We start from the raw sequence: 13,973 nt of genomic DNA on the forward strand, positions 1-13,973 counted from the left end.
AGGGACACCATGCTGGAGCAAGGGAAGGACTCCTCTACCTGAGCAGCAGTGGAAACAACCTCTAATGAACTGACCACAACCCCCATGCCCCATCTCCCTGTGTCACTCTGGTGGAGGAGGTATAGCCTGGGAAGGAGGGAGGGATGGGAGGAATGTGTTTTTAAGATTTTATTTTTTATTATCCTGCTCTGATTTTGGTTGGAAATAAATTCAGTTTGTTTCCCCAAGTCAAGTCTGTTTTGCCCATGATGGTAATTGGTGACTCCTTATCCTTGGATATTATTTGATGTCCTTGTCCTTATCTCAGCTCATGAACCTTTCATCATACCACTCCCCTGTTCAGCTGAGGAGGGTGGTGATAGACCTGCTTTGGTGGGCACCTGGCATTCAGCCTAGTCAAACCACTACAGCAACACTCCTCCCAGATTCCCATTGTGTGTTATCTGTTCTCCTGTTACCAAAAAAAGGATTTATATTTTTGTGTGTAAATACCTCCAGATTTCCTAAGTAGTCTGTTCTCATCTCAATAGTTTGTAAATTAAAGTATAAGAACATAATTCTTCTTATGTACTTTGCCTCTCTCTCTCAGATGCATGCAGACAGGAAAGCATGCTGAATAGTATGTTGTTTTCTTTGCAAGAGTTCCAAGGACCATTTCTATCACCTCTTCTTTACTGAATTAACTGTCAGTAAAAATACTGATGTTAACCAGAAGGTCTAGCTATCCTCTTCTACTCAGGATGATTCTGCTTACTTTCAGTCTTGACACAATGCTACCTTTTTTTTTCCCTTTGCATTTTTATAGGAAACTGGGTTTAACTAGAATGTTTCTTTGTTTCGTACATGTATTTCTTACAAAGCTGTATTGATGAAATGCTTTTTCTAGCAACAGCATTGAAAGAATCATAACAACATATTGTCAGGCCTTCAATTCAGGAAAAAAAAGGTTAAAATAAAGTATCCATCAAAATATATTTTCCACTGCTACTATGATGTTTCAGAACCATCCAGCCTTTCTGTCCACTGCCTCTTGACTCTTCTAGCAGATCTTCAGCCACCTGGACCCAGGGTTAGAATTAAAGTGACATCTGGACAGCTGTCAGTTGGTACAGACTGATGCTTTTCTCAAACAAATCTGTTACAGCGGGGATTACTGTAGCATGCATATATCAAACCAGGAGTCCTGTGGAAAAGAAGTATACATGGACAGATTCTTGGTAGATGTTTCAGAGATGTTTATTTCTCCAGCCACATGGCCGGGGCTGTGCTCAGGAACTCCCCCAGTCATGGGACCCGAGGGTCCTTCCCACACAGGGGAACACAAACCAACCAATTGGGAATGAGGCTGACCAGGGGCAGGGAGACCCCGTGTCTGTCCCCTCAGGGCCCCTCTGCCAGGGCTCCATGGCAGGGGGAGAGACCCCAACATCTCACCCGTTTTATTTTAATAAAAGGAGAATGAAAACAACTGGATAAACATAACAAGAACAATTTCAAGACAAAACAAGCCACCCTCCTGAGTCTTTAAATGTCCAAACAGATTCTGTGGAACACCTTAGGGCTGACAGAAGGGAGACAAAACTCTCCGGGCATGCTTTGTGGGGAAACTGAGGCAGGAGAGGGTTTAATTTCTTCCCTCCCCCTTTTCATCCCCCCCCGGCATCGGAGAGGAATTGCAGGGAAATGGAATTGTATAGGGAAGCCATGGGGTGAAAAACGGATTAGGAATAAACTGGGGATAGGGTGAACTTAGGAAAGGGTTCATATTGGGTGTAGGGTAAAAGGGGAAAGTAGGCTGTGGGTAGGGAAGTTGCTGGGATGGATATTGTTTATAATTCTGTGCATAACGGCTGCCTTTGACGGGAATACCTCCAGGCCCAGTAACATTCGCTGCTTGTAAACCCTTCTTTCCTTGCAGTATATCAAATTGTACAACTTCTCCATCTCCTGCACTTTGCAGGTAATTTTTAGGGTTATTCCTTTTAATGGCAGTTCTATGGATGAATAGATCTTACCCTGTATCATCTCATGTTATAAATCCATAGTTGTTTTTTACATTGTACCATTTCACAGTTCCTGTGATTTTCATTGCTGTAACTTCTCCTATCACGCGCTTGCGTGTTTGTCGTGGCTGCTGGTCCCACGTGGCCGCTGCCTCGCCGACTCCGACGTCTCGGCCGGGCCCCCGCGTTGCGGCTGCTCCGCGCCCTCCGAGCGGCGCAGCTCCGGCGTGTCTGGGCTCTGTGCGGCCCCGCATTGCCATCGCCGCTGGCTCCGTGCCCTGTGAGTGGTTCCGCTCTGCCAACTCCACGCTGCTTTGAGAGCAGCCCCGTTCTGGCTCGGCGCTGCGCGGTTTCTCGTGTCGCTGTGGAAACCGCCGCTTCTCCCTCCACAGGGCTCTCCGAGCCGTGTGCTCAGAGCGGGCTTCCATGCCGATGCCCGGTTCCTGGCTGCTCGTGGCCCATGGCACCCGTGGCGCCTGCGGCATCGCTCCCTCACTCGCGGCCGCGTGGCTGGGGACCCCGAGACAGGGATGGGGTCTGCGATAAGGTGCGTGCTCCTGAGGGGGCCGGGCGCATCCAGTGCAGGCACCTCTGCCGGTACGGCTGCAGTCATATGCTCCCGGGATGGCGGCCGCACGGTCTCGGCCACGGGATAAGTATGATCTTCTGCTTTGGGGGTAATGGGACCGTTCAAATGCTCCTCAAGAGCTTCCCTGATTATAAGGGATGCACAGAGAGCTTCTATCGCTAGTCCATGTTCTGTTTGATCCTTTACCTTATCCCAGATCGCGTCCCAGAAACACCCCTGACAAGATCCAGGCAGTTCAACATCAAAAAGTAAGTCTCGAGAAATATAGGAGAACCTTTGGAAAAGCCAGATAAAAAAATGTTCTAGATCTCCTGGTTCCAATACTTTTTTGTTTTGTTGTTCAAGGATTCCTTTTACTTCTAGATACATTTTTTTCTGTGCCTCAGAGAGCCCCATTTCCCACGATTCTTCCATAGTCCAGAGAGAATATCCAAACCAAGATGAGAAGAGAGAGGTCTAGAATGGTTTTTTACTCACAAATTTTCGTCATGGATCAGTATCGGCCCGCATTCCTCCACCAGTTTGTTACAGCGGGGATTACTGTAGCATGCATATATCAAACCAGGAATCCCGTGGAAAAGAAGTATACATGGACAGATTCTTGGTAGATGTTTCAGAGATGTTTATTTCTCCAGCCACATGGCCGGGGCTGTGCTCAGGAACTCCCCCAGTCATGGGACCCGAGGGTCCTTCCCACACAGGGGAACACAAACCAACCAATTGGGAATGAGGCTGACCAGGGGCAGGGAGACCCCGTGTCTGTCCCCTCAGGGCCCCTCTGCCAGGGCTCCATGGCAGGGGGGGAGACCCCAACACAAATCCACTGCAATTCTAGGGAATGTAGCAGGATAATCTCATCCATAGATGTTTGACCTACTGATAATAAGGTGACCTGCTGGATATGACATAGTTATACTTTAAGACAGTGTGAGAGAAAATGTGCCCCAGGACCCTGTCCTGGTACCAGCCAAGACAGTGTTAATTTTGGCAGTGGCCGCAAGGGGCATGGCTGGAACCTTGAGGTTATTCTATACCAGCTCATGTAATTTTCCAGTAACGGGGGAAGGGGTCCCCTTTCTGGGTCACGTAGTGTGGCGGTGGGAGTGGTTGGGTATTGTCGGGGGTTTTCCTCGTGGTGAACGTGTGAATCATTCGTGTCTTTCTTGTACATATTCGTATTGTTGTTACTGCTGTTCATTGTCTTATTTCATTGGTGTTTCCAGTACACTGTTCTTATCTCAGCCCTTTTGGGCCTCCAATTCTCCTCTCCAGCCCACTGCAGGAGGAAGAAGGAGAGGAAGAGTGGAGTAAGCGAGCAGTGCATGGTTTGGAGTGATTCAGTGGGAACACTAAATTGGGGAATACCATTCTTAAACTGCCACAGACTCATATGCATGACAGGGTGGGGAATCCTATTTCAATTCATATAAATCTCTCTTCGATGGTTATTTTTACTGAGAAGTGACAAGCACCTTCAAAAGGGAGCAGGCATTTAGTCAGCTACTTTGTGGGATGTTCAGTGGGAAGCATTAAGGAGAAGAGCGTCCTTCTCCTGTGTCCTATACAGATATTCTGGGAGAAGCCTTTTGATTACTTTGCTGTTGGCACTTGAAATGTGCCCAGGTACTTCTGCCATATTTTTTTCAAGAGAAAGAAGAAAAACCATAATGAGAAGAAGAGAATGAAGGAAGGATGGCTGCTTTCTCCTACAGAGTAGGTCAGGGGTTTACTCATGGTTGTGAAGAAGCAGATAGAACTCAGGCCAGGACTGGGGGGCACAGTGCTATTCAGTGTCAATCGAACAGCAGTCATGAGCTGCTGAGCTGCATCATGCCATCTGTTTGAGCTACCACACAGCCAAAGGGGCATAGGACAGCAAGGAGGGCTCCTGACCACCTGTGTGGGCTATTGCCTCAGGAATGGGCTGGGAGAGGCGGTCCTTACCCCAGTCCTTGGCTCTGAGGACAGCTTATGTGGGAGATTTTGCACTAGAAGTTTGTTGGATAACACATACACACAGCTGTTTTTATCCAGATGTCTATAGGAAGAAAGCAAGAGCGTGAACAAGAAAATACAGTATATGAATGCTGAAATTAACCATGAAGTGTTACATTAACACTTTCCCAGGTCCATCCATTGGTGTGTTGATCTTTTAGCAGACCTGTTACCGTATATGATGGCTCAGGGACCAAGGATCTTAAACTCCTTCTCCTCTAACAGCTTCATACACAGGTCCCCTGTGTTTGACTTCTCAGTCAGGATTGGAAGCAAATGCTGTATAAAAGGAAACAGGTAGTTGGACTAACTCTTATTCTGCATTCAGTGCAGTTTAAGACACTGTTAAAGGAAATCTCTTTAAAGCTTTGTTTTGATAAAACATTGTATCAGCAAAATACGAAATACAGAAACTCCAGTGAAAAAAAAAGAGTATACAATAGGTTACATATGTGCAGGAAGAGTCTGGATTTAATTATTGTTTCTATTCTGTATATTATTCCCTGCTGAAATACATGATATTTTCAAAAAGATAATAAATAAAAGTTTGAATTTTTATCCCTATTCCTCCTTCTTGGGTTCTATTTGCTCATCTAAGTTCACATCTTCATTTCATAAATACCCATCCGCTCCTGGGCTTTGTAAGGGTTTGTACTTTTGCATTGTCAGTATTGCAGGTGTCTTGTCATATTTTGCAGATTGGTTGTGCTTTGCCTGGTACCTGGAAAAAGCTGGATGTTTTAACCCAGCAAGTCTGTTTTCTTCAAAGGGGAGCAACATGATTTTAGATAGTCAAGGAATTTTCTTTGTTTTTCATCTAAAAAACCCCAATGAAAGACTGAAAGTGAACTATAAAAGAGAGAAAGGGAATGGGTAATAAAAAAAACCTGAAAACAATAGGTCAAATAAAAGAGCTGACTTTCAAATGTATAAATAGAACATGAAACCATATTGTCATAATGCATTTTAGTCCAAAGGTCGAAAATCAAAATCTGGGATCACTAATACATAATATCGAATTTGGATGGCAGTCACTAACTTTACTTACTGATTACCATGAAAGGATTATCCACAGCATATTATTGCTAAGCCGTTGTAACCTTTGACATGGAATATTTGTACTATTGATTGCAATCTCTCCTATGGCCACATCAGTAATATCTTTATCACTCGCCAGCTGATGGCAGGAATCCAGATGCACAAGGATGGTGAGCACTTAGACTCACAATGAGACTGTACTCAGCTTGGGTTTCGACTTGAAGCTCTTCTTTCGGTGTCTCAGGGTGTTCTCTCAATGCATACAGGCTCCCAGGCGCCTGGTGTTTATTTAACTAGATTTAGGATTTGCTGTTTTCTTTCCCAGGACATCTTTTCACTTTTCAGTGTGTGTGCCAAGAAGACTTGCTGACCTAATGGAAACAGTTGTGTGCTGGAGTAAAGCATTTAGGAAGAGGATAAAGAAAGCACTCCCCTTCTTTCGAACACTAACCCTAAATAACTTTAGGGCATGTGATACCCTGCAAATACTTTGCTGCTTTTTTTTCCTGTTCTAAACTTTGAGATTCTTCTGAAGTCTTGTAATAGTTGAAGTTTAGCAACAAAGACTATTCACCTCGTTGTTGAATTGTAGCTGTCACAAGATCTTAAAACAGTAGCATGTATGATTGAAATGTCAGACCTCTGATTGCCTTCACATACTATTAATTTGACAAAAAACTCACCAGTAACTGTGTAAATGAGCTTTTACCAACCAAGTAAACTTTTAATTATGTCTATTCTCTGGAAAAGAGTTTGCAGTTGGGTTTTTTCCCTTCTTCAGTAACATCTTAAAAACTTTAAAAAGATATGTTTTAAAAAATCCCCAACTTGTGTGTGGAATGGGAACTAGATCTTTTCTAGCTGATTTTGTCATGACCATGTTTTGTATGCCTTTGCAGTGGGGAGACATCAACTCTAAAATTATGCCAGTCTGAAATAACTTACTACAAGTCTAGACTATCTTTATCAAAGTAAGCGGAGTACAGAGGAAAGCTCTTGCGAGGACAAAGGTTGTTATTCTTTTGCATAGTAGGAGACTAAACGTACTAACTTGCACTGGGACTTGACACCAAGGTATCTAAACTTGGAGCTGGTAAGTGTTGCAAGGAACAGGGCAAGGAAGTTTAGTTGCTCCTTATTAATTTTCAGGTACTAGAATGACATGTACACATTCTTTCATTTGAAATGAATGAAAATTTGTCTTCCAGTTAAAAGCCAATTTGTCTAATTAATATTCTTACTGAATCGCATGGCTTTTAAACCTTGCACTGTGGGAGACTGAGATAACTGGAGAAGACAGTTCCTTTTAAAGTCAAACATTGTCATCTTACTGGTTCATAAGCTATAATTTATGTTTATTAAGACCTACAGCAGCGATTTCATTTGATAGATTGTGCCAGTAGTGGCTTTTGTTTCTGAAAGCTGGTGGACATTTGAGTAATTTTTGAGATCACTGGTCAGGGAACTATTTATCTCTTGACACTGAGTTGAGGATTTATGTGGTAGTGACCTGTGAGCTGATTAAAGTTGTATGCTGGATTAGCATTAGCACAGTGTTTTTCATACATTTTGCAGCATTAACATGTTATCTGTTAAACTGGGATTGTCAAATTTATTCTGTGTATTTAAGCCTGTAAAAATGTCTAGTCTATTATGAGCGCTTGCTATTTAGCACCTGCAATAAATGCCTTTAGACTAAAAGTTTCAAGTTGAGTGTTTTAAAAAACAAGTCCTGGAATTCATTCTCTGTCATTTAACTAAACAGAACTTGATTCTCAGAAGTACTGAAAAGCTGTTCTGAATTCAGTAAAAGCGCTGAAATTCATGCATGGGTTAAAATCCTGAGGATCAAGTCAGAGGGAGTAGAAAAAAGGGCAGATCAGAGAACTTTCCCACAGAGAAAGAAAAGAGAAATCCAGAAAGATGTGATCAAGAACAAAAGCACCAAGCAACTGTGTAAGTCATCCTGATGATTATGTGTATTTCTTCAGATGATGCTGCTGAAAGTTAGTTCATATTCATTCCTTTAAAAGGCCATGTTTCATCCTTTATTCTTGCTGTAGATTGTGGGGATTATTTACATCTCAATTTATTTCTCAGCTCATTGGCCATAATTAAAAATGGAATTTGGTATTTTCCAGAGTCCTTGCTGGAGACTTTCACCTTTTAGAAGAAGGGGGATTAAATGTGATGATTTATTGAGCTCATGTACAGCCCCCTGTACTGTGGCACAGAGCCAAAAGAAAGCTGAAATTTTATCCAGTCCGGCATCGACTTGAACCATGAGTAGAATAAATCTTATCCCTTGATGAAAACTCTGTCTTGTTCCAGCCAAATTTGCTTGAATTCCTGATGTGTGTGGGCTCTTGTTAGCTTAAAGTTAAGGTTAGAGAAAACAGTGGCTGCCTGCCAAGGCAATGTGCCTTTAGGATGTTGGACTTGATATTTGTGTGTTGTCATGATATGCCTTAGGCCATGCCTATGAAAAGTGCCAAAAATTATTTCTTACAGTTATCACACTCCATCTTCAAGAGGGAATTGGAAATGATGTTCAGAATCACAGATGTGACATTTGATCACTGCTCTTTGGTTACTTTTCAGATTTTTAGGGCTTTTTGGTACTAAAGTCAAACAGAAATACAGTAATAAATCTGGCAGAAGCTTTGCTTTCTTACTTGCTTCTCCTCTGCTAAATCAGAGAAAAAAAAAGGAAGAAATATGTGGCCATGTACAGTTACTTCCACAACATCCAAAAATTTCTTTGAGGTGATTGTTCTGTGAGAGGAGATAACAAGCCTTTGTTATCACATTTGCTAGGATAAGCTTTCAGGACTATGATATGTCTTAAAACATTTTTAGATGCCTTGTTGCTTTCATAGATGCTCTTAAAAGTGTGCTCTTTTGACTGTGAGTTCTTTGTCTTTGCTAAGTACTAATGAGGGATCATCCTGTAATACTCTTGGTAAAAACCTAGCTTATTCATACCAAAGCACCTTTGTCTTCAACTCAGAGGGATGTCATGCAATGTGCCTCACAGGAAAAGAGAAAAGATCCTGATGAAAGGATGCAGATGGCTAGGTCTCTTTCTGTTGCAGGAAGGGATACTGGCAGAAGGGACTAAATGTATTGATTTCTGCAAAAGCCTTATTGCAAAAGTTTCTGATGTCCAGAATGAAATCTGGTCTGAAAAAGAGAAGGGAGAAAACCCTACTACCCTAGAGAAAACGCTTGTAAGAGCATAAGATTACTGATGGCAAACCTAGCTTCAGGACCCCAATTCCAATGCAGGCACAGTGAAAACTTGCACGAGTTCAGTGACTCCAGTCTGTACAGATTGGGTATTTATTACTATTACTCACTGAACCCTTGTTGCATAGTTGTTTCTGTTCATAATTTGAACTCCTTGTATATTACACTTGTTGTAGTGTCCTTCAAACATTTTTTTCTATTACTGAAGCGGCGATGTCTGTATGCTATGATTTGCCAGGTTTGTTTTTTCAGGGCTCAGAAATGTCTTTAGCCTACACCACTTCCTCAGCATAGCAGCCTTGTGGTGTCAAACGGTGATTACATGTAAAAGCTGCTTGTGGAAATCAAATCCCTTGACAAATCCAGTTCATTAGGGTCATCCAACTTCTGCAAAAAAAATGTACAGTTTCCTTGATTTGAAGGATTCTCATTGAACTTTTTGATTTCCTCTTAGAAATCAAGAATACTTAAAAGCAGTATGTGGGCTATGACATCAATATATGGTTCAACACAGGAAGCAATACATTTGGGTAGACTGAAAGAGAAAGAAACTGGTCATATTTCCAGCCTAAAATAGTGCTTCTCCAGATTGTGCTTGGCCAAATATTAATTATTCTCTTTATGTGCTGACATCTCTGACAGTCTGTGGTGTACCTGTGAGACAGAACTGTCTTGCCTCTGTCTTACTGAGGATAAATGCCACAGACTGTTGCCTTCATTTTTGAGGGATGTGAGCAGAAGGGACTGAATATGTAGCAAAATTAGTAACTGGGTATCATTCGTAATTTTATCCTTACTTAAAGATAAATGAGTATGTGAAATGTATTTCCCAGGGCTGTGGTGATGGAAAATTCACAATTTCATCACTAAAATGAAGCAGAACACCAGCAAACCATAAAGGCACGCTCCAACCTTCATCAAAGTCAATAGGAAACTTACCTTTCAACTTTCAAGGGCATTGGACTGAACCCTGCAAACCATCTTAGAACATGTAGAAGTGATTAAGTACTTATTCTTCCCATACTACAGTAATAAAGCTACAAAAATGATAGGTGGATTTTAATTTAACCCTCTGCGTACGTTTTTATTGTTCTGTGTTTACATAGTTGGTTGCATATGGTTGGATGAGGTGGCAATTTGCCTGATGATTTGTGTTTGACTGTTGCTGTATGGCATGGTCTTTTATAGTCTTGTTTCTTTGTATATGAAGTCTTCTCGTAGGCTGTGCTTTTCTGTGAGAGCAAAGCTAGCAGCTTCTGTGAGTTGTAGTGTTGTTATGTAGTAGTCTCAGTATGGTACGATTCCTACCTGGGGATGGGACTGAGGAAAGGGGCTGCAGGCATGAGTGTCTCTCCTGCTGAGAGGACTAACAGTGCTGCAGAACATGCATAGTTCTTTTTATGGGTCTGGGAAGCAGTCAAGCTATCACCACTGCTGCTGTGTCTGTTGTTGATCGGTGTTCTTTACCAAGAAAGCACAAATCGCTCCAAGCAATGTACAGTCTGAACTTCAGAGTACTGGAAGACACTGGTATTAGGGTAGGGAATTTAAGGGCTGGCTGAAGGTGCAAGAGGGTAAATGTCATCCAGCCCGACATCTGCTATTTTTCATCCAACTAACCGATGATTTTGGTTAGCCGTTAATCTTTGACTTCAGAGATCTGTGGATAGTCAACATATTGGAGAGAGCAAACGGTTGTCTTGAAACATATCAAACAGGGTGGTCTGAAAGCCAGTTAGTACCCAGGTTTCCCACATCTGGAAGGTGTAATTTTAATGGCATTGCATCTCAATTGCTTCTTGTGGTTGGTGGGCTGTGTTCAGACAAGCCCACTAAGCAGTGCAAGGTAAAGTTGAGAGGTGGCCCATTTGAATGTTTGATTTGCTTACTTATGGGATTTATTTATTGCCTCAATTTCATCTGTGCTGAATTCATGCTATGTTTTTAAGTAACTAAAATTTAAGAGGAATGTTTGCCTATGAAAAGGTAGAGCATTTGCACTTAGGTTTTCTGGTAGATTGGATTTTGGAAGTCCAATCCAAAGTCTGTGAACAGAGCACAATGAGCACTTTGTCCTGGCACAGCAATCTGGATTTAGGCATTGCATGTTGTGACAAATGGTATGAATTTTGTGGCTTGGGCTCCAGCAGCAAGAAAAGACAATCCTTTTGTCCCATTGGCCAAATAATATAGCACCATTTTATACATCTGGTATGAAGCCTACAATAAGCAAATAAAGAAACTGAAAAACTTTCTTCTTTCACAAACTGAAAGTGTTACTGTGCTGAGGATGGGGGAAACTGTCAATTTCACTTTGAGAAACATACTGGAAGATGGATTTTCTTGCCCCTGCATGTCTGTACTCCTATTTTATAGCCACATTAGTACCTTTACTCATCCATTCATTTCACTAATGTTGCCAAAAAACCAAGAGAAGATGGAGTTTTCTGTTCTTTTAATGAGTGGATCTCACTAGAGATGATCTCAATCAAAGTCTAGGATTTAGAAACCCCAGAGATTAAGATTATTTGCTCTTTGCTTCTGCAGGAAGAATTTAATTGCTTTCTAATTTATTTTCTTTTTAAAGAAAATATTTTTATTGAAAACCACTTGATTTATAGGAGGGCTAAATATTCCACTGCTTCTGTGTATTGAAAAGTAGGTCCCAAAAAAATAACTTTAAATTTTTTTTTTAAAACTTCTGACTTGTTCATTGTAATGTGCTTATTCCTGTTTGACCTGGAGAAAGGTAAAGGAAGTAGAGAAATCTGTCTGCAGGTTGAATCTGGTTTAATTGCATATTTAATTAAATGATCTAGTTTAATCAAATGTGTAGTTGTAGGTAGAAACTTGCTTGCCTATACACATAGGTGAAATATCTCTTTGGTTTCTTGTACAGAAAAGAGTTGAGGACGTCATCTCTCCAATTGTGTTTGAAGCTTCATACAGCCTTGGGGAACATGTGATAGAAAGAGGAAAAGAGGACAAGGAACTACCTGCACTGAAGCCCATTCTTCGCTGGAAGAAAGGACAAAAGATAGCACAAAGGAATCAGGTCAGATTTTGACTACATTATTTCCCAAGAAGGCCTGTGGCTGAACTGACAGCAGAGGGAGGTTCTAAAAGTGGATTGCCAAGCTCTGGGTTGCTTGCATACAAGCAACCCAGAGCTTGGGTTGCTTGTATGGGTTTTTGGGTTTTTGTACAATCTCTACTGTTACTAACTTCAATGCTGCTCTGTTATGTAGTAAAGACTTGTGCCTCCAAGGCTGGACAGCACAAAGTGAGGTCACTTTCTTGTTTCAGGGTGTTTGTGCTGGGAAGGGAAAGATGAGAAAGGTCCTACTCCTCCTGGCTCTTCCCTTAATGTAGGAGGTTCTTGTGAAAGGCTTGGTCCTGGCCTTCTTTCTAGATTAAGCCTTTATTAGTGCAGAAGGGGATATGGGAACTGTCTGAGGGGAGAGCTATGGGCAGAATAACAAAAAATTTGCCTGGCTCAGCTGTCCTCTTGAGGACTTCACATATCCAGTCATGTGGCGAGGGAAACCTGCTCCTGCTGTTATTGTAGGACATACCATGTTAAATAGGATGGTTTTATTTCAGAGAAAGTAAAGTGTAGGTGAAGCCATGTACTTATTAGGATCCTGTTTTGGTCCACTGCAATGCCGAGAAGCCCTTCTATCTTTAATTTTGGTGAGAGTAAGAGAATTCCGTTAATGGTGAAACAATCCTCATGTAACAAGTAAATATATTATTATTATTATTACTATTATTATACTGCCTTCTCTCCCCTTTTCTCACAGATTTCCTTCTCTCCCCCTTTCTCTCCCTAAGGGAGTAAAGTGTATGTGTTTATCCCACCTCTCTTGTTCGCCTGTCTTGATCTCACTAGCATCTTTGGAAAATGCAGGCCAATGTTGTGAGGTTTTGACAGCAGTGATCAAGACAATACTTATGAAGCTAATAAACACTTTCAGGGTTCATGAAGAAGGTGCTCATGTTGAGGTGAGAGACTCTGCTAGCAGCCTTTTGAAAGGTTCCCTTTTTAGTAGATGCAGAACTGTTACAGTGTGGATACTGTAACACAATGTATCAAACAAGGAGGCCCGTGGAAAAGAAATATATATCGACCGATTCTTGATAGATGTTTCAGAGAGATGTTTATTTCTCCAGCTGCATGGCTGGAGCTCTGCCGAGGAACTGAGGCAATCATGGGACCCGAGGGTCCTTGCCTGTGCAGGGGAACACAAAACAGCCAGTGGGGAAGGAGGCTGACCAGGGGCCAGGGAAACCCCGTGTCTCTCCCCCAGGGCCCCTCTCCCAGGGCTACATGGCAGGGGGAGAGACCCCAACACACAACAGTCTGCCAAGGAAGGAGCCTGCAGGACAATTCAGCCTTCCACTGTGCCAGCACTGGAACATCCAGCCATGAATTCAAGGCTACTCAGTGAAATCAAACTTCTTCTGTGGCATGCAAAGCTTCTTGTGTGTCAGAATTGCAGGGTAGTTTAGACTGGAAGGGTCCTCTGTAGATCTAGTTCCTTGCTTAAAGCAGAGCTAACTTAAAAGCTAGATTGAGTTGCTTAGGGTTATAGCCATCCAAGTTCTTTTTCCAAAGGATGCTTATACAGTTATGAGCTACCATTGCTTGAGAATATGAAACTCCCCTCCCCTCCCCTCCCTCCTCCCTCTCTCCTCCCCCCTCCTCCCCGCCATTTTTTTAGCCGTGAAAAGTCTGTCTAGAGTAAATGGTTTGATCTGGTTTTTAACCTTAAGTTATTTTCTATTGACATGATAGCATCATCATTTGTATCATTACTTTCTGATTCTTCTCATAAGGTCCCTGAATACTACTTTAAAAAAATAGTAACTGTTTTATTTGATTCATTATATAACCAAGTGCTTTGAACTGTATTGCGTTATAATCCTTGTATTTTAAGGCATGATTTTTTATTCAAGTATGCTTTATTTTTATAAATTTGTGAATGAAATATGCATTCAAGAATGACTTATTTTTATGAAGAGGAATTGTGGGGCTGTTGTGTATATGAATTTTGTATTGTTACAACAATATGATGGGAATTTGTGGAGGGCTTTGG

At 41.8% G+C, this 13,973-nt stretch overlaps 1 protein-coding gene across 1 annotated transcript in view; it reads left to right on the top strand.

Annotated features, from left to right (window-relative positions):
* ITGA9 (integrin subunit alpha 9) overlaps positions 1–13,973 on the top strand; it is a gene marked incomplete at both ends in the record, with an annotated part of 234,473 nt that overhangs the window by 100,688 nt on the left and 119,812 nt on the right. Inside the window, one exon of the mRNA XM_082281815.1 lies at positions 11,774–11,929. Within this exon, the coding sequence (XP_082137941.1) occupies positions 11,774–11,929 (156 nt within the window). The remainder of the gene's footprint in view (positions 1–11,773; positions 11,930–13,973) is intronic.

This window comes from Coloeus monedula, assembly GCF_965178545.1.
Source record: "Coloeus monedula genome assembly, chromosome: 1".
NCBI lineage: Eukaryota > Metazoa > Chordata > Aves > Passeriformes > Corvidae > Coloeus > Coloeus monedula.